Source organism: Peromyscus californicus, unplaced genomic scaffold (genome assembly GCF_007827085.1).
Source record: "Peromyscus californicus insignis strain IS unplaced genomic scaffold, ASM782708v3 Scaffold_4__1_contigs__length_199733344, whole genome shotgun sequence".
NCBI classification, from domain to species: Eukaryota; Metazoa; Chordata; class Mammalia; order Rodentia; family Cricetidae; genus Peromyscus; species Peromyscus californicus.
This window is the reverse complement of record NW_026294562.1, coordinates 96277855-96298095: the sequence shown is the minus strand read 5'-3', so window position 1 is coordinate 96298095 and position 20241 is coordinate 96277855. Positions and strand designations below refer to the sequence as shown.

At 42.6% G+C, this 20241-nt stretch overlaps 1 protein-coding gene and 1 pseudogene across 2 annotated transcripts; one reads left to right on the top strand and one right to left on the bottom strand.

The window, feature by feature from the left end:
- Positions 1 to 3468: 3468 nt before the first annotated feature.
- LOC128123861 (synaptotagmin-9-like) lies at positions 3469 to 19329 on the bottom strand (annotated as a pseudogene).
- Positions 4597 to 8698, top strand: LOC128094602 (splicing factor U2AF 35 kDa subunit-like). Of its 2 annotated transcripts, none has more exons than XM_052713057.1 (2): positions 4597 to 4751; positions 7888 to 8698. In XM_052713057.1, the coding sequence occupies exons 1-2, from the start codon at positions 4639 to 4641 to the stop codon at positions 8528 to 8530; spliced, it is 756 nt and encodes a 251-aa protein (XP_052569017.1). In that variant the 5' UTR covers positions 4597 to 4638; the 3' UTR covers positions 8531 to 8698. The 2 variants fall into 2 exon arrangements, with proteins under 2 accessions (XP_052569017.1, XP_052569016.1); XM_052713056.1 differs by having other exon boundaries at positions 4599 to 4751; positions 7864 to 8698.
- Positions 19330 to 20241: the final 912 nt, after the last annotated feature.

Genomic DNA, 20241 nt, shown 5'->3' with positions numbered 1-20241 from the left:
CGTCTCAGAGAAATAAAGTAGATGGACAAAGAGCTTGATGTATTTAGAGTTATTCCTGCCCTGAATGCCAGACGGAGCTGTAGCTGTATAGATAAAGTTTTATTGTAGAGGAATAAAGTTAACAGACATAAGAGCATAGTGTATGTAGTTTTTTTCCCCTCAGATATCCCACGCTGGACGTAGCAAAATCCCCAGGACCCTGGACAATCCATAGGAGGGGTTAAACAAGCCTGAAGACCTGAGTTCCACCCCCAGAACCCATGTAAAAAGCAAGATGGAGGCATGTATGTAACCTCAACACTCCTACAGTGAGATGGGATAAAGGCTCAAAGGCAGGCTAGCCTAGAGTATGAAGCACAGGAGCAACCAAAAGAGACCTTGCCCTAACTAATAATGTACAAAGCTAGAACGAGCCCCTGCCCCCAAATTGTGCTTTTACCTCCACACTTGGTACACATAAGTACCCATTCACCCCTCCACACACACAAATTACAGTAAGTCACACACAGAGTACACACAATATACACACCACCATAAACTGACAGATGGCTATAGTGCATATAACTAACATAGACTTACATACAGACTATAAAAAGAACTTAGATCATCATGGAGGAGAAAACAGCAGAAGAGTGTGCTGAACAGCCTTTCATAAGAAAGGAAGCCAGAATGACAAATAAACACATAAAAGATGGTCAGCCTTGGCAGCCAAGAAAAAAAGCAGTCATGGTGCTTCACATGGACACACATATACCCTAACCAGCATGAGGAGAACAAGAGTTGGTGAGAAAGTGGAGCACTGGGAATGGTGACATCTCACCAGTAGGGGACCTATTTGAGGAGCCACTGTGGAAAGGGCCTTGTAACTACTTGGAAATGTTGAACACCTGTATCTTAACTTCAACAGGGAATACACTCTAAAAAACTGTGGCACTGAGAACCAACAGACAAACATAAAGTCATTCTCTGTTATGCTATTCTGAATCACAATTAATAACCTGAATGTCATCATTGTAAGAATACTAAGGGGCTGGAACAAAGTCTCTATAGTTAAGAAAACTTACTGCTCTTGCAGAGGCCCAGGTTCAATTCCCAGGACCCACATGGGGACTCTTAACTGCCTGTACCTCCAGCAATGATGCCCTCTTCTGACCTTCATAGGTACCAGGCACAGACACACATCAACCAAAAAACATTTACCCATAAAATAAAAATCAATGGATAAAATCTTTCGAGAAAGAATGCTTATAGGTCATATGTTAGAACAATGAAATATTGTATACAATGAAAATACACAAACCACATCCACTGCATTTATCTCTGTTGTTAAATGTTATAATTAATGTTGAGTGTAAAATATGGTAAGTCGTGGCTGGAGAGATGGCTCAGAATTTAAGAGCCCTGGCTGCTCTTCTAGAGGTCCTAAGTTCAATTCCCAGTATCCACATAGTGGTTCACAACCATCTATAATGCGATCTGGTGCCCTCTGTGGCATGCAAGCAGAACACTGTATACATAATAAATAAATCTTTAAAAAAAAAATCAGGGAGCAGGCAAGCATGTAGGACATTTAAAAAAAATGGTAGTCGGGCGGTGGTGGCGCACGCCTTTAATCCCAGCACTCGGGAGGCAGAGCCAGGCGGATCTCTGTGAGTTCGAGGCCAGCCTGGGCTACCACGTGAGTCCCAGGAAAGGCGCAGAGCTACACAGAGAAACCCTGTCTCGAAAAACCAAAAAAAAAAAAAAAAAAAAAACCAAAAAAAAAATGGTAAGTCAAAGAAGAGCTATGAAAAGCAGGAACAAAACTTCAACACACACACACACACACACACACACACACACACGTGTCACAATATAAGTAAAATTCAGGGTAGTGGAAGGGACTATGGGAACAGAAGACCAAGAGTAAAAGTATGAGTGTGTTCTCTTCTTCATCTGGTGGTTTCATGCCTGCTCATTTACCTAGTCTCTCATTGTTCTGCTGGTGTACATTATTCACAGGGTATTTCATGCTTCTGCATCATAGAAGCAAAGCCTTAGTGAATCTCAGATTTCTGTTCTCAGTTTCTGGACAGTCACATTAAACATTATGAGGCAGATTATGAAACAGTCTGTAATTCCACTCATAGCACCTCCCTTCTCCTATGGCCATCCAAAAGCCTGGGTAAATGTTTCATGATGAATCACACATTCTTAATTCTTTTGCAGTCCATAATTTTCCAACAATGATCCAGAAACTCTTAGTTCTGAAAGAGGGCTGCAATGTTATCGATCTCATGGCTAGGAGGTCTCTGTAGCCTAACACCATATTCCTGTCCTTTTTGAAGAGACCTTTCCCCCAAGGACCTGCCTCACCTGGACTGTGGTCAGCCTCTGTGTACACACTGTTGCTCTCTCCGCAAAACCCCTAGGTGGCAACTTCCAGGATCCCCACTGAGCTACCTAGAACTTCTCCAGCAAGTTTTTGGCTCCATTTGCCAGATCATTACAAAAGAGTCTGTCTGGATGGTGTGAACAATACCTCCCTACCCAAGCCTGAGATCAGATTTCATCAAAGCTCATCACCATGGCTGGGTTCTATACCCATATATATTTGTTAAATGCCCCAGGGGGTGCTATTTTGGGGACACTCAATCTTAGTATGAACATCCTTCCTATTTCATTTGTTTAATCCTCCTCAGTTGCCTCTTGATTTTGGCAGCTGGGATTTGAAGATAATCCTTGCTCTCCCCAGCATCCATTTTTGAGTTTACAAATGTTATTTAAGATGAAGAGGTCTGTTCCTTCCACAATATCCCAAATCACTCTAGCTTTATCAACAGCTGTTCTCTACACCTTCTCTTCCTTTCCTACATGAAGATGGAGCCCACCATGACCTTGGCCACACTTTCCTTATCTAGATAGCATGACAGAGCTGGCACAGGTACTTCAGGGCACGTGAAGAGAACTACTAAGGTGTGAGGAAGTCTTTGGATTGTAAATATATCTGAGGGCTGAAGAGTACTTTGGGGGTATTTGGTCCTGGGGTAAAGATTTGGGGGTCTTCTTCATTAGCAGACTAAGTCTCTGATTCACTCAAGGCTCAGTCCTAAATTGGATCGGTGCCTGAGCCAGAAAATGACTTGGTCCCTCTGGATGCCAAGGTGAAGAGGGCAACACTGACCTCAAAAAAGACACTAAGAGTAGCCTCAGGGAATCTCATCAGGCATCTTGAAACCATCAGTTCCCTAAGAAAGTCCAGTTTTGCTCAGCCTGGAGCTTCAGGCGGGCTCAGCAGAGACTGACAAGAATGTAAATGGAGGAAAAGCATCCCATGGGATCCCATGTTTGAAATGTAAACATGGCTACATAGACTCTCCACCTCCTCCCCTAAGTCTGACATGAGACTTGACCTTCTGTGGGTCAGTTTTGCCTTTTCAGACTGACTGACTTAGAATTTTAAAGAGTTTTATGTTTGAAATTACAATGCTAAGCCTTCTCAACCATAGACAGGCTCAGGGTTAAAATTGAGGATTTGATCCTGAAAGCATTGTTGAGCCAATAGGACAACCCAGGAACGGACTTGATACTGTCAATCAGGCAATGGACTTTCAGCTTAGAATACAGTGAACAGGATTCCAGGACCCAGTTAGTACAACCTGAGATATCTCTGAAGAAAATGTTGTGAGGACTGATAAAGAGCTAAGAAAGAGGAAAAGTGATTCCTTAATTGTTTTAGCAAATGATTCTTGTATACATTAAAATCAATGTTCTTAAAACCTATCCCTCCAGACATACAAAGAGCTTCTAAAAAACAAAGTGATTGTGACGTTTACAGTGTGATCCCAAATAACATAATGTGTAAGCAGTCTGTTTCCATGAAAACTAATAAGCAACCCCTCCACACCAAATGAAGAAATGCTAGGCTCACACTGGTGACATACTCGACATCCTTCCAAAGTATGCGCCAAATCTAAGAAATGGTCCACCACCACTTGACCAAGTCATGGCGAGAGAACCTGTCAAAGTCATACACGGAGAAGTAAAGCTTCCCCTCTTCAAGGTCACTGTAGGGAACAGAAAATAAAAACACCTCATCTGGCTCCAGTAACCAGGTTAATTCCTGAGAGCCTGTATGGAGACCTAAAGCTTCCCCAAACCCAGCAGCCTTCCCTCTTCCATGGTTCACCCTCTGGTAGAAGAGGCTCTGTAGCCAGAGAAAACAAGATCATCCAACCAAGATGATCCCTCAGCCTGGATCTCAGCTGGAGACAACAGGATTAGGCTCTGCCTGGAAGTTGTTAACTTGAAGGTGAGCTGGAAACTGTGGGGATGCTATAGGTTTAAATCCCTCCAGGAGGCCGAGTAGGGGTCCTTGTCTATAGCGGGAGGCCCGGAGCCTGAGGACCAGCAAGGGGAGAAGACGAGGTCCCAGAGCAGGAGCTGAGAAACAAGAGCTCTGAGCATGCCTGGAGCAGCAGTAGGAAGCCCAGGAACCAGGAAACGGCCGGAATCCTCCAGGGCGGCAGGAAGTGTGCTGGCGTCAGTGCCGGGGGGCGGAGCCTCCGCGAGTTCTTCATCCCGCCCCCACAGAGGAGCGCCTCTCCCAATTGGACCGCATCGGCATGATGGGCGTGGACAGCGTTTTCTTGTCCAGAGATGGCTTCAGAGGGTATCAGAGTAGTTGGCGCTCGGGGTGCTGTGTTACAGGCGTCTGCTGGAAAATGGCTGAATACGTCTTGCCTTCCATCTTTAGTACCGAGAAACTACAAGTGAGTAGGGGCGGCATACCGGGGCTTGGGCCGAAACGGCGAATGGTAACGGGTGGGAGGCCCTGGCGGCCTCGCGCGTCCGTGCGCCCCTGCTTCGTGGGTCAGGCGGTGGGACCTGGCTGGCAGCTCGGGCTGGGCCTTGGGCTCCTTACCAGGTTCCACGCGGGACTCTGCCCCACGCCGCACTCCCACTGATGCCCTGGCTTCTGTGGCGACTTAACAGTTTTTTGCAGCTTGGGGCTTTGAGTGTCCAGTCATTAGTGCCATGGCACCAGCCTCATTAAGACTCAGTCGCTGGATGTGATCACTGGGAGTGGTTTCGACCAAATAAACATCCTACCTACCTAAGGGTTGGGAGCCTGCTTTTCTTTTTAAATTAAGGTTTGCATAGGGTAAGAGAGAAAATAGTACCGCTTTTACTTATATTGGAATATACTTATTTCCAGTGTGCTGGCTGAAGTTTAGGCCAAAGGAATGGCTTCAGACGCCTTGAAGGACAATTCCTGGTTTGAAAAACCTAAAGATTAAGTGTCTGTCTTAATCTGCTCTTAGTAGTCATCATTTGGGTGTTCCTGAATCTCCTATAAGGTTTATACAGATATCTGTGATGGAAAGCCTCTGTATTTGCAGTAGGTAACATTTTGGTGCCAAATTCTCACTGTTGAAAATATTCTCCTACCTAGGATGGAGGCTGCCCGACCAGGCACTTTTATACAGATAATCTGCTGTGTTTGAAAGAGGAAATGTTTCTAAAAATCTTATGCCCAATCAGCAGTCACTGTAGACATTTTACTGGGTGTCAGTAGCAAGCCAGTTTTAGAGAATCAGATGGGATAAAATTTGGGTTCTCAGTAGTCATGGAGGAGAGCTGTATGGGTTGTGTTCAGGATGACAAAAATATAGAAAAGGGACAGGAGAGATTTGGCTCAGTATTTCAGAGTGTGAACTGCTCTTGCAGAAGCCAGGAGTTTTTTCCCAAAATCCACTCGATGCAATCTAATGTCTCACAACCACCTGTAACTCCAGATCTAGGGAGAGCCATTGACTCTGGCTACCATAGATACCTGCACTTAGGTATGCACATCCACCTCCACATATACTTTTTGTTTTTTGAAACAGGCTTTCTCTTCACAGCCCTGGCTATTCTGGAACTCTCTCCGTAGAACAGGTTGGTCTTGAAATCAGAGATCCCCCTGCCTCTCCTTCCTGAGTGCTGGGATTGAAGGCGTGTGCCACCACTTCCCAGCCACAAATACATAATTTAAAATAAAACCTTTAAAGTGCTTTAAGTAAACATTCAATGCCAGGTATGGTGGTACATGTTATGGGTTCCAACATTCCGGAGGTAGAGACACAGGGATTTCTGTGAGTTTGAGGCCAGTCTGGTCTAGATAGCAGGTTACAGGACAGCCAGAACTATATAGAGGCCCTGTATCAATAATTATTTATTTACATACAAATTTGTTTTGTGCTGTGGAAGAGTGCATTTCCTAAATTCTAGGGCAACAGAAAAGATGGCTTGGAATGTAGTCAAATGTGCATGCCAGTTCTGACATGAGAGGCTTCCATTATAAATGCCTAAAGGCTGGGACTTAAAGAACCAGGAGCATAGTAGTTCTGGCCCTTTGTTCATATCGGTGTAGTGAAGGGGTATCTCAGCAAGGAATTCAGATTTTTTTTTTTTTTGGTAAATCTAGGTTACTTATGTTATTTCAGCTGAAACAGTCATCAGAAAGAGGAACATGGGATGCCTCATAACTTTTGGATCTTTTAAGAAATAAAATGTGGGTCTTTTCCAATAAAATATTTAGCTGTGATATTATAAGTTAGGATGTTTTTAGATTCAGCTTATCTGGTGGAAATCACCCTTTTCCCTTGTACTCTCCACCCTCCAAAACAGGTTTTCTCTGTGTAGTCCTAGTTGTCCTGGAACCCAATTTGTAGCCCAGGCTGGCCTCAAACTCAGAGATCTGCCTGCCTCTCCCTCCTGAGTGCTGGGATTAAAGGTGTACACCACCACCACCACCACCACCACCACCACCCCCCAGCTTCCTTGTAGTTTTTATTTCATTACTTCAGATAATTTATTGACTGAAGCAAAAGTGTTTGCAGAGAGTGCAGGATTGAGAAGTTTCATGTGGAACCCTTGTGTATTTTCATCCAGAGGTTTGTCCAACAAGCTCTTTATTTTCAGTTGATTTTCTAAAGAGATATTGTCTAATCCAGTTAGGTTGCATGAAGTAAGGAATGTAGCTTGATGGCAATCATTTTCCTTTCCTGATAAACTCAGACTTTACTGTATTTGTTCCTATCTCATAATAGCTAGAGGATAACTGGTCTTCATGGTCCACCAGATTTCATTGAGATTGAGACCTTCAGTCTTTACCTCAGGGTGAGGACCTAAGCATGTGGCTGTTGCTAAAAGTGTCTGTGGGACAACATTCCCCCCTCTGCAGCTGACAACTGAATAGGGAAGCTGCCTCAGGTAACAGTTCATATCACAGATCTTACAGACCACCCACTACCTGAAGGTCTTGGATGGCTGTGGTTCCATGGAATTATCTGAGCACTACTAAAGAGGCTCTGTGGCAGACATGTACTGCTGTGTGGTTTCTAAGGCAAGCTGTGTCTCCAAATAGCATGTCTGTAGTGAGGATTCCAAGAGACCTACTTGCTTCAGACCAGTTTAGAAATTTCCTCTCCAAACATGAGAACCTGGACTTTGTTTTCTGTTTTTGTTTTTAGATAAGTACTTAGGCCTGTGAATATGAATATAAATTTCAGTTCTTGGAACAGTGCCTTGTTGGCATTGTCCTTATTTTATAGGTGACATCCAGGACCAAGAGAGTGGGGCAGTCTTAAAAAAGGCAAATAAAATATTAAAAGGAGAGGGTGTTTAGATTAGCAGGAAGCAGGTTAGAATTAGAACACTTCTATAGGGATCTGGAGTTACAACTTCCAACATACTTCCTACAACAGGAAACACAGCCACCAAGAGCTGCCAAACTTCTGTGATTGGAAGACACGTAGCTGGGAAATAAGATCGTGTTAATGATGTTTCTGCCATATCTCCCCAGAAATAATCAGTTCTTCTTATTCTTATTTCTTACAGACTCAACTGTTCATTTTATTTCAGAACTGGAGCATGTCGTCATGGAGATAAATGTTCGCGGTTGCACAATAAACCAACCTGTAGCCAGACCATTGCCCTCTTGAACATTTACCATAACCCTCAAAACTCTGCCCAGTCTGCTGATGGTTTGCGTTGTGCTATGAGTGACTGGGAGGTGCAGGAGCACTATGATGAGTTCTTTGAGGAAGTCTTCACTGAGATGGAAGAAAAGTATGGACAGGTTGAAGAGATGAATGTCTGTGACAACCTAGGAGACCACCTGGTGGGGAATGTGTATGTCAAGTTTCGTTATGAGGAGGATGCAGAGAAAGCTGTGATGGACTTGAATAACCGCTGGTTTAATGGGCAGCCAATCCGTTCAGAGCTGTCCCCAGTTACTGACTTCACAGAAGCCTGCTGCCACCAGTATGAGATGGGCAAGTGCCTAAGAGGGTCCTTCTGCAACTTCATGCATCTGAAGCCAATCTCAAGAGAGCTCAAACAGAAGCTGTCTAGGCTCCATCGCAAGAGGCATAGATCCAGGTCCCGATCCCGGGAAAGGCATTCTCCATCCAGAGACATAAGGCATGGTGGCAGCAGAGGAGGTGGAGGACGAGAGCATTACAGGAGGCAGTCTAGATACCTCAAGAGATATGGGAGATTCTGAGCCCAGTTGTTTATACCTGTGTATCTGCTAGACAGTGTTGTAGTTGATTGACAAGCCAGTTCGTATTGGAACTTTTTTTTTTTAACAACCAAAAAAGATGAGTTTCTGAATAAAATTTGTAGTGATAAAATAAGAAAAAACACCTTATTAAATACAGGGTTCAAGGTCTTCCTGTGAACTTTAGTTTGGTGTTTTTGTTCCGGTGGAAGCTCTACCTCAGCCCCTGACATCCATATACCCAAAGAGTTTGGGATAATTAGGTGAAACCCCCACCTCTCTCTCCCCAGACCCTACCCCTTTCAAAAAGCTTACCAAGCAACAGCCCATCCCTCCAGAAAGCCCCCCTGGGGCTGGTCAGGACCTGGTAACCTTATTTGCCATGTGATTCCTAGCCTGCCTTCCCAAGGGTACCTAGGATTTCTTGCTCTGTTTATTAAACCTGGATTTATTAATTTAGCTTGATTGGCTTATTACATCAGTAGCAGCAGAAAAACCAATGATGGGCGATTCAAAACTTAACAGTTTTGTTTTCCGGTTGGGAAGCACATTGATTTTGACATAAGGATCTGAAGTCCAAAATTCCTTGGCAGGCAAATAAATTGACTGGTTGTGGATCTTGAGGATGAACTGTTTCAAGTGCAGTCATAGTTTAAAATGAAGTTCAGTTTCCCACAGGCTTTGCTGTTACTCTTGTCATTTCTGACCAGTGACCCCTGCTTATATAATTCTGGTTTAATTCTACCAATCCCAGTCAACTGCTCCTGCCTCTGAGGCTGTTGGATATTAAAGTCTGGGTTCAACAGGTTGAGTTGTCTTCGGATTGAGATTTGCCTTAAATGAAGAGCAAGACACAGCAGAAGTATAACCTCATTAGCTATCTGTCTTTCAGAAACTTGTGCCTAGAATGTCAGTGTACTGTTATATTTTGAGAAGTGCTTATGTCTGTGGGTACTTTCTTTTTAGCCTAAAATCAAAATGTTCATCATATGAGTAATGTGAGCAAAGCTGCTCCCTACAGCTTTAGGCTAAAAAGTGAGGCTTGGTATCAGGAAATGAACTTGCAAACATGTGACCCAAGAGCTTTAAAGGTTTTCATGCACTTTCTAAATGGTCTAATGTGCATTAGAGCCTATCTGGCTGGGAGGATAAGAAGATTTGCACAAGCATGCTTCTTTAAGAAGAAAATTACTCACTTTTAGATTATATCCCCAAACTGAAATAATTTGCTATGTGTTGTGTTAGGAAGAATGCCTCTTTCTCAAGCTAGGTGTGGTGGTGGCTGGTGTATTTCTAGCATTTGGGAGGCAGAGATGGAACCTTTACCCCTGAGTTCAAAATCAGTCTAGCCTGGAAAGTGAGACCCAGCCTCAGAAACGAAACCAAACCAAGGATAGCTTTCTCTATATTACATGAAATTTTCTACTACTGACTTACAGCTTTGTAAAGACAAATTGTTACTGGTTCAGATAAAACTCTTTCATTGTGAGAATATAGGTTTTACTATTGTAAAGACTTTCAGGACTCAGTTATGTGTGCTTGCAAGGGATTTTGTTGGCTGTGACTCGTGCCTCTGTCAGGACAGAGAGTCTTCTGTCTCTTCCACATGGGTTATCAAAAAGTGTGTGTGTGTGTGTGTGTGTGTGTGTGTGTGTGTGTGTGTGTGTGTGTGTACATGTGTCTAAAGGTGTCCACAAATGCCAACAGAAGAGGCTGTCACACCATCTGAACTAGAATTACAGGTTGTTGTCTATGCAACATGGGTTCTGGACCCAAATTCCAGTCTTCTGAAAGAGCAGCAAGTGCTCTTAACTGCTAACCCATCTCTCTGGGCCCCAAGAGGCTTCACTTCTGAAAGAAACACTTTTGACAAAGAAATTAAAGATGAGCGACCATAATTTAGAGATAAATTAAGGAAGGTTAGATGCTGATATTAGTACATTGACTTTGCTAAAGGACTCTAATCTTCACCTCTAAGCTTGAGTTAGAAGTTTCTCTAATGTCCCTTTAAATCTTGTCTCATCTGAATTGGTCCTCATAAGGAGAAAGAAGCAATCATTGAGATGTGGTTATTTGTTTAACTGCTTTTTCATGTGGTGCTAGTGAGTGAACTCAGGGCCTCCTATCTGCTACATAAATGCTCCACTAACTGAATTCTAAGATTCCAGTTTACTTTTTACTTTTTCCTCTGATACAAGCTCTCAACAGTTTCTCTGGCTGTCCTTAAACTCATTCTGTAGTCCACATAGGCCTTGAATGTGTGGTCCTTGTTCTTCAGCCTCTAGTAGACCCCTCTTGCTGGCATTATAGGTCTGCATCAACAGGCCTAGAATAAGGCTGTACCAAAGGTTACTTTTTCTTGTTTTTAGCTCAGCGTGCTGACTATATGCTAAATAGCCAGTCAGTAACCTGAATTAAAATAGTGTCTAGTGGAAAGTAACAGGGACATCTGAGTTGTCTCTAATGGACTGGTGACTGGTTGCAGAGGCAGAGCAGATACTTGCATTTGCTTTCCTTTCCTTCCTTGAGACTACCTTATGAAATAATCATGTGAAAGGGGGATTTACACACCCAAAACATTGAAATCATTCTCTTCTTTATAACTCAGATGTGTTTATGCTGAACATCCCAATTCATCCTAAAATAGCTCCCTGGTCACTAATCACCCATATAATACCCCAAGATTGCAGTCACAGAATGATCACTTGTACCTGTCACACTCAACACAGCAAACAGACACATATCCCAAGTACAAAAATTGCCAGACATGCAAAGACTGCAGTCTGAAGGCATCTGCTGCAGATTATAATTTCTTCCAGAGAAATCCAGAATGTTAAAGGTATTTTTTGTGCCTAATGATTTAGGGGAGGTCAGAAAGGCAGGAGATGCTTTTAAGTGACCAAACTGGCTGTCCATTAGTGTAGCCTGGCCACTCCCTCATCCAGAAGTGGAGCTGCTGTGGAGCTAGAACAGAGCTTTGATCTTGCTCTGCTGGACTTTGTGTGCAAGAGGGACTGGCACAGAGTAACAAGCATCCTACCCTAGGCAGAAACCAGAAGAGATGAGGGTACCAGCTCCATCTCTCTCTGCTCTTCATCTTTCTTTTCAAGTTAGATCCAGTCGTCTGTACTTCAGTGAAGTCATTTTATACCATTCTGGCTAAGGACTAGTTAGTAGGACTAACAGGTGATATTGGTTAGTGGTACTCTTTATGTAATAAATTGCACCCTTGATAGCCAATAGATGTGGCCTCAGGATGTGGTTCAGTTGGTAGAGCGCTTGCCTAACACTCACCAAGTACTGGGTTCAGTCTCAGCACAACCTAAACCTGGGGATGGTGGTGCATGCCTGTCATCCTAACACTCAGGAGGTGGAGGTTAGGAAGCAACCAAATTCAAGGTCATTCTTGTCTACATGGCAAGTTGGAGGCCAGTGTAGGATACATGAGACCCCTACTCAGACTCTGCATAGCAGGATTCCTTCATGTTTTTATAGTTCTGGCTGTAGAATCATCACAGAAAAATTTTGTCTGCACTCCTGTCTGTAGAACTAACCTATGGAGCACATTTTAATTTAAATTTAAAATAAATGGAATTACCTGTTTAACAGTGGAACATATTCTGCTCAACATATGCATTTCTTTAGACAAAATATGGAGATATTAGTATTAATTACATGTTTGATTCTAACTAACCACAAGCGATTACCTGTTGGTAAAGGGAGAGAGCTGGAGAGGACATTATGGAGACATTTATACCTCAAAGGCAGAAGCAAAATCTCATCCCTGGATGTGCAGGAAGACCCTTTTTCCACATTCCAAAACAAATTACATCAGTAAAGTGCTTGCTTTGAACATACAAAAATCTGAGTTGAGAAGGATGGAGCTATGGCTCCGTGGATAAGAACATTGGCTGCTCTTGTAAAGGACCTGGGTTTGGTTCTCAGCACCCATGTGGCAGCCAACAACCTTCTGTAACTCCAGTTGCAGGCTATCCAACACCCTTTTTTGACCTCTTTAGGTACTAGGCATGCACATGGTGTACACACACAACACTTACATACATAAAACAAGATAAATATATAACAAAGAAATCGAAAGAACAAAAGCTGCATGTTGCAGCACACACTTGTAATCCCAGCACTGGGAAGTTGGAAATAGGTGGATCTCTGGGGCTCAATGGCCAGGCAGTCTAGCCTACTTGGTGAGTTCAATACCAAGGAAAGATCCTATCTCACAAGAAAAGATAGTAGATTGTGCGTGTGGAAAACAGATGAGGACAACAAATACATGTTACCTCATGCCTACTGAAATGTCTATCCAGAATTACTAATTTTTTTTTTTTTTTTTTGGTTCTTCGAGACAGGGTTTCTCTGTGTAGCTTTGCGCCTTTCCTGGAACTCACTTGGTAGCCCAGGCTGGCCTCGAACTCACAGAGATCCGCCTGGCTCTGCCTCCCGAGTGCTGGGATTAAAGGCGTGCGCCACCAACGCCCGGCCAGAATTACTAATTTTTAAAGATTTGAGCTCACATGTTTAGTGGGCTTTGTAGCATCAAGAATACCTACCACTTAGGCCTTCATAATCCAGACAATCACAGTTTTGAGTTTCCCCAGTAGCAAATACTGGGGCATCTATTTAAGAGCAAGAGTTTTTCTTAGAAGGAGAAAAAACACGTACAGGCAAAGTTGGGGATGTAATATGTTGTGTATCATCAAGCCAGTTATCAGAGTGGGGGCTACACGTTAAGCTGCTGGAGGAGTTCCATGCATTTCAGAGCTATCCCACTCAAGAAGTAAAGGTCCTGGGCTCCTCCACCCATTCTTTTTAGTCATTGGCTTGAGGGCAGCTCTAAAGAACATTTCATACTAGCAACTCAGCCTACAGAGTAGGAGGAAGAATGAGTTTGAATAGCCAGAAGAAAATCCCACAATAAAAGCCAATGCTGAAGCCACAGTAGAGGTCTGTAGGCATGCCACGAAGGGATGAGGGCAAAGAGATACAGATGGCAATGCTGGTGACTGGGGACCACAGTCCCATGGCCACACAGTATTCTAGAGATATACTCATACCTTTCAAGGTGGAATCTAGTATCTCAGGTTCCTATCTCAAGGTAGGGTCAGAGAGACTGAAGCATGAATCTGATCTCATCTCTGGCACCACTACTTTAAAAAATGTTCCTACATGTCCATTCTGTGGCCCACGTCCCCAAAACTCTCCCCAGGTTTTGCCTCTACCAGTCATTTTTTAAAAATCTGCACTGCACCCCCTTGGAGTATTCTGAATATCTATTATATGATAGACAGTAAGCTAAGTTTAGAAGACACAGTGGGATGACAAACCTCATGAGTTCATAGGTTCATATTCTGGAGAAATTTAAAAAACTAATATGCATAAGTGGTCTATGATTTCAGAAATGTTTACATTCCTGTCAAATCATGTAGGATTTACACTACTTACCCAATGAATAAAGCTGACCAACTACCAGCCATGATTTTCACCATGACTTTGATTGTTCTGATAAAACGGTAATAGTTTTGTTATGAAAATTGCTCTTGAAATGATCCAGCTGCCAGGCTACTAATGGACCAAGTGGATACCCCCATGCCTCCCAGTCAACTTTTGTTGTGGTAAAACGCTGTTACATTTCTGCTTGTAACACTGGGATTCCTGTCTCAGTGCATCAGTTGAGCTCAAAATCTCACTGAAACAAGATAAGCAGTTTCCTACAAGGAATAGCATCACCACTGAGTAACTTGATGGAATTTCTGGAGTTGTAGAAAAGCTAATCAATACCGAACACAAGACTAACCAGTGAAGGGACACTAATCAAATCAAAAATGAAAAATCCCAAGGACAGGGCTGGGGAAGTGGCTTAGATGGCAGGATGCTTGCCCAGTATGCAGGTGGTCCAGCACTAAATTCCCAGCACTGCATAGATCAAGCACAATGGCACATGCCTGTAATGCCAGAACTGGGAAGGAGAGGCAGGAGGACCAGGATTTCAATGGCATCCCTGGTCTAATAGTGAGGTCAAAGATGGTTTGGGATGCCCAAATCTTAACAAACACAGAAAAAGTTTCCCAGGTAGGGAGGTGGGAGGAGTAGATTGTACAGTTGATGAAGGCAAAGTAAAGGCATCTTGCTTCATAGATCTGTGACACGGTTGGGCAGCGAAGAACAAGGTATGACCCTCAGGCTCCTCTACTTGGCTGTGACATCTCACATAGTGAAGTGAAGCCTCTATTGGTACAGACTTCTACAACAGCTGCCTGGGGTCACATTAACTGGCATCGCAGACATCAAGCCCCATCCCCAAGCCTCATAGTGGAATCTAAGCACAAACCAGGCTACACGTAGTAGTGGAATCCCTTGATACCTTCTGTACTCGAGATGCAGGTAAAACTCCTTCTTTAGCTACTGCAGTTTTGTTTTGAAAAACACTGTAAGGAGGGCAGCTGCAAAGGCTGGAGGAGGGGGACTGTAGGAGACAGTGGGGTTAGGACTGTGAGGTGGTCACTGTGTGTTATCTACTGATCACTCTCCCGTGTCATACTCTCCCCCATGGATCCAGTTTAAATCGGAATTCTCTGTGTTGGTCTGGGACACTGACTTGTTCTGCCAATGGAAGATGAGACAATACACATCATCAGCCTCAGATGGGAGGTGCTTTTGAGCTCTGATTTAGTGTAGCTGGAGAGTTTCTGTTTACCTCCTGCCAAGCCCTCCCCCCAACCCCTGAAGTCCCGCAGCCCACTTATAAAATAAACACACAGACACTTATATTGTTTAAACTGTTTGGCCTACTGGCTCAGGCTTCTTGCTATCTACTTCCTATATCTCAAATTAACCCATATCTATTAGTCTATAAGTTGCCACATAGCTCATGGCTTACTGGTACCTTATATCTCCCTTTTCATGGCAGCGGTTGACAGAGTCTCTCTGCCTCAGCCTTCCACCTCCCAGAATTCTCCTCCTCCTTACCCCACCTACACTATCCTTCCTGCCTGGCTACTAGCCATTCAGCATTTTATTTATCAATCAATCATAGCAACATATATTTATAGCATACAGGACATCCCACAGCACTAGACTAGATAGTTATAATTTCCTTAGTTATGATAAAAGATAAGCTAGATATGAAACCTTAGACTTACAAATATAGGATAGATAGGATATCTTCTTTAATTCTACCAAATACAAATAGACTAGATATTATAAATAAACTAGATATTGTAACTGTAATTCTTGCTTGATAATTGTTTTGTTATATGTAATTTTACTATGTCAGAGTTAAAATCTTCCTTTTTACACACTTAATCAATAGCATATTGGATAAAAAATTTTAAGTTGAATGTAATTTGCATGCATTTCCTTGTTATATATAGTTTCTGGTAAGTTGGATTATTATTCCAGTTTCTTAGTATTTAATTTGTGTGTTTGTGTATGTGTGTGTGTGTGTGTGTGTGTGCATGTAGAACATAGGTTGATATTGTATGTCTTTCACTGTTACTCTCCCTTGTGGTGGGTAGCCATTCCAGCTTTGATCTGGAAGTTCCAACCCCCATTGAAGCTTCGGCAACTGTCACGCCTACAAGGTGGGCCCAAGGGAGGCCCCTGGAGACCCGAGATTTGGATGGGCCAGCTCTCTTTCTGTTCCGGGACCCTGGAAGGTGGAGGTTGACCGAGCAGAGCTCCAGAGAACACCTCTGGACTGTGATACACCTTCCCCAGACCCTGCGACCTACCTATCCCTTCATTTGTAAGTTACCCACTAAATAACTCTTCCTTTTAACTACATGGAGCGGCCTTAATAATTTCACCAATACTCCCTCTTATCTTTTGAGACAGAGTCTCTCCTGACCTGGAGTTCACCAATTCCATTAGGCTCACTGGCATATTTTAAAGATGGAAAAGAACAATGATAAAATATACTGAGATATATTTTCTAAAGAATAAGGACAGTATAATCAGTCCTTTTGTCCATGGGTCAAAAAATAATTAGATGGTGATTTGGGGCTTGGAAGATCAAGCTGTAGTTCAAGGCTGGCAGTGACACAGGCAGGAGACTGTGTAAGAAAGTGTCACAAGAGCTATGTGGCCCTTTCTAAAGGGTGTGTAGAGCTGCTAGAGGCATTTTTAGAACTGCATGATGTCAGAAGGGCTACTTCCATGTGGAAACCCTTTATGGATGACTGTAGGATATGACAATGAAACATATATACAGAGAAATTTTTATTCAACTCAGAAGACCTGTAGAAGAAAACCACAGCACAGGAACTGGGTAACAGTCGAGGGAACAGCCAGTTCTACCTGCAGCAGAGACCTGATTGAGCATATAGTACACTACCTAGTTAGCAAATGTGGGAAACAAGGAACATGTGAACTGGAAATCTAATGACATTGGATGTAATTCATAATTCTTTTTTTTTTGGGGGGGGGGTTCGAGACAGGGTTTCTCTGTGTAGTTTTGTGCCTGTCCTGGATCTCCCTCTGTAGACCAGGCTCGAACTCAGAGATCTGCCTGGCTCTGCCTCCCAAGTGCTGGGATTAAAGGCATGTGCCACCACCGCCCAGCTATTCATGATTCTTAAGGATGACCACAGTAATATGTTTTGTGTCAGAGGCACATGTGGAACTATTCTAGGTGTTACAAAGCATGGTATTGGCTTCAACTTATAGACCAACAAACACTGGATAGGATTTGATGACTGAGTTTTGACATGTGACATGCGGACTTTATAGTATTATTCTCTCTACTTTCAAATGTTTGACAAATTCCTAATGAAACAAAAATGTAAAAATGCTTTGATGGAGTTAAATGTTGATCTTTGGCTTCAACCTTAGACATTCATTCATATTTAATAAGTCTTGGAGAAGGTCCAGAATCTCCATTTTTTTTCTGAGACAGAATTTCTTTGTGTAGCCTTGGCTGTCCTGGAAAAGACTCTGTAGACCAGGCAGGCCTCAAAGTTAGAGATCCATCTGCCTCTGCCTATGCTTCCTGAGCTCAGGGATTAAAGGCGTGTGCCACCGCTGCCTGGCTCAGAATCCCCAATTTAAAAAAGGATATCAAATCTCAAATGAATCTGATATATCTGGCTTATGGATCACAATGAGTGATTAATCCATACAAGGTAATCTTAATCCCTACAAATTAATCCCAGAGTGAGTAAGTTTGTGTGAGTTTCCTGTGATCTTTTTCAGTACACAAGATGCTTTCCCCACCATAAGACAAAAATGTCTTTAGGACCTAATACAGATAACACCAGGATATGCTGGAGAAGACACATGTCATAGTTTCCAGGATAAGAGTAAATGCTTTGATGTTAAAATGACTGAACTTGTCTAGGAAGTGCAATCATGCAAAAAGATTGCTCTGTAATTAAATTGTAGACACCACAGCACAGCAGTTATGAGTAGAGCTGCAAGTCCCAGTTATATTGTGTGTCTCTAAAGTGGGTGGGGTGACACACTCTTGTAATCTCAGCACTTGGGAAGTAGAAACAGGGCAATTAGAAGTTCAAGCCATTCTCCACTACATAGCAAATTCAAAGTCAGTCAGCTCTACACAAGACTCCTACTCAAAGCCACAGTAACAAAAATGATTTTCATCTCAACATTGATTGCATAATCATAGGTTAATTTCTCTATATCTTTATTTATCATGGTAATTTTGTCGGTCTTTACATCTTGGAGTTGTCTGTAATGGTTACTTAGAAAGTTCCTAGTGCAAAGAAAAAGGGTAATAGAGCAGTGGATAAGAGCACTTGCTGGGTAAGCAATGTGGCCTGAGTTGAAATCCCAATTATCCATGTAAAAAAAAATGCTGGGCTTAGCTACACATGGGAAGAACCCCACCATCAGGAAACAAAGAAAGGTCGATCCTGGGAACTCAGTGGCTAGCCAGCTCAGCCAAAACAGTGAACCTCAGGTTCAGTGAGGGACCCTGTCTTAAAGGAATAAGACAGAGGGCGATAAAAGACAGACAGACACTAGATACCCTGCTCTAGCTTCTACATATACACATACCCACACACTCACATGAATCTATTATGTATAAACACAGAACACAACACATGCCAAAATTCTTTTTTAAAAATTAAAATGACTAGTGATAAAGAAGTATAAATTATTGTGTTTTTTTTTAAAATAATGTGTCTCAGGATCAGGGTGCTCTATGTTCAGATCTAATATTGCCACCATTAAGTGATCACTCCAGTTAAACAGTAAGGACTTTATGAGGTGGTCCAACTATGAAGACACACTGAGAGTCTGATCAGTGCCTAGTGGATTTAATTGCTGAGGACAAGAGAAGGCGATTCCCTCACACAACTGAAATATACTAAGAACTGAACTCGAAGCTTAAAATAAGATTAATCCTTGCTCTTTAGAAGCTCCTATCCAGGAGAATTCTTGTATTACTATTCCCAATTCAGGGCACTCCTAGATACTGGAGGTTGGAGCATGGAACCAAACATAGGATTCAGATGACTCCTCCAATGACTAAGACTGAGGTGTATATCTGGAAGTAGGAAGGCTGAGGAAACAGTAGATACTGGAGAGTTTTGACATGGGTGCTTGGAAAGATCTATGAATGGACTGTTAGGGTGATTCTGTCAAGAACTGAGAAAGAAAAGAGAGCTGTTCAAAGATCCCCTTACTGAATCCACATGTGACGATGGACAGATTATTGGTAGACACATGGAGGTAAAGAACGTTCTCTCGATGTCTCTGATGGTAACGAAGAATGAGTTATTAGTCATGAAGAGTGAGTTGTTAGAGTTAGATGGTCCTTGCTGCATGGTGTAAAAGTCCAGGCTGAACTGTGCTCATGTACAGTGGTTTTGTAGAAGACAGAATATGCAAACAACACAATGAGACATTTAGCTCCAGATATTTCTAAGTAATGTGTTGAAGGTTAAAGTCTAGGTTAACTAGTTTAACTCCTGGTTAAAGTCTAGGAGAAAATTTAGAGATGATAGAAATCACTTGAAGACAAATTTATTAAGCAGAGGGAAAATAGAACTTAAAGATTGGGAAACATCTTGTTTAAAATGATGCTTTTCTTTATTCTTTGAGAATTTCATGCAACATATTTCGATTATATTCATCCCCTGCACCATCTCCTTAAATCAAATAAAAAAATGATTGTCTCTTCCCTTAACATTTGGGTCACTGTTGTATACAGTGACTACCAGGCAGATAGTTATTGTAGATCATAGGGTTCACAGATGGGTGAGATGGGTGAAAACTTCTCTGATAGTGTGCATAGCACCTTCCAGCACTGTGAATGATGGCCATTAGGGATGAAGCTTAGATTTGAGAAATTCTTAGTCTTTCAACATGGTAGAAAATGAGAAAGCATGTTGAGATCACAGTGGGTGTGGCTAATCAAGCCATGAATAGGGAATTAATATAGGTGTGGACCACACCTGAGCAGTGACTTCAGCTGTAAAGGTGACAGCCTAAAACAGAAGGAAGACATGGGAAGGAATGATGGAAAGCCGTCAGAGCTGTACTTAATGAGACAAGACCATAGTGTTAGTCTCATGGGAACGGGGAAGGATGACTCTGAAGAAGACAGAGAGAAATAACCAAGCCAAACTTCAGTTTTCTTTTTTCTTTTTCTTTCTTTCTTTTTTTTTTCTTTTTCTTTTTCAAGACAGGGTTTCTCTGTGTAGCTTTGCGCCTTTCCTGGAACTCACTCTGTAGCC

Bases quoted from the DNA above. Each gene is read 5' to 3' on its own strand.
- LOC128094602 (XM_052713056.1), top strand. From the start codon at position 4,639: ATGGCTTCAGAGGGTATCAGAGTAGTTGGCGCTCGGGGTGCTGTGTTA. The intron at 4,752-7,863 runs GTGAGTAGGGGC...TATTTCTTACAG, and splicing joins TTAGTACCGAGAAACTACAA to ACTCAACTGTTCATTTTATT.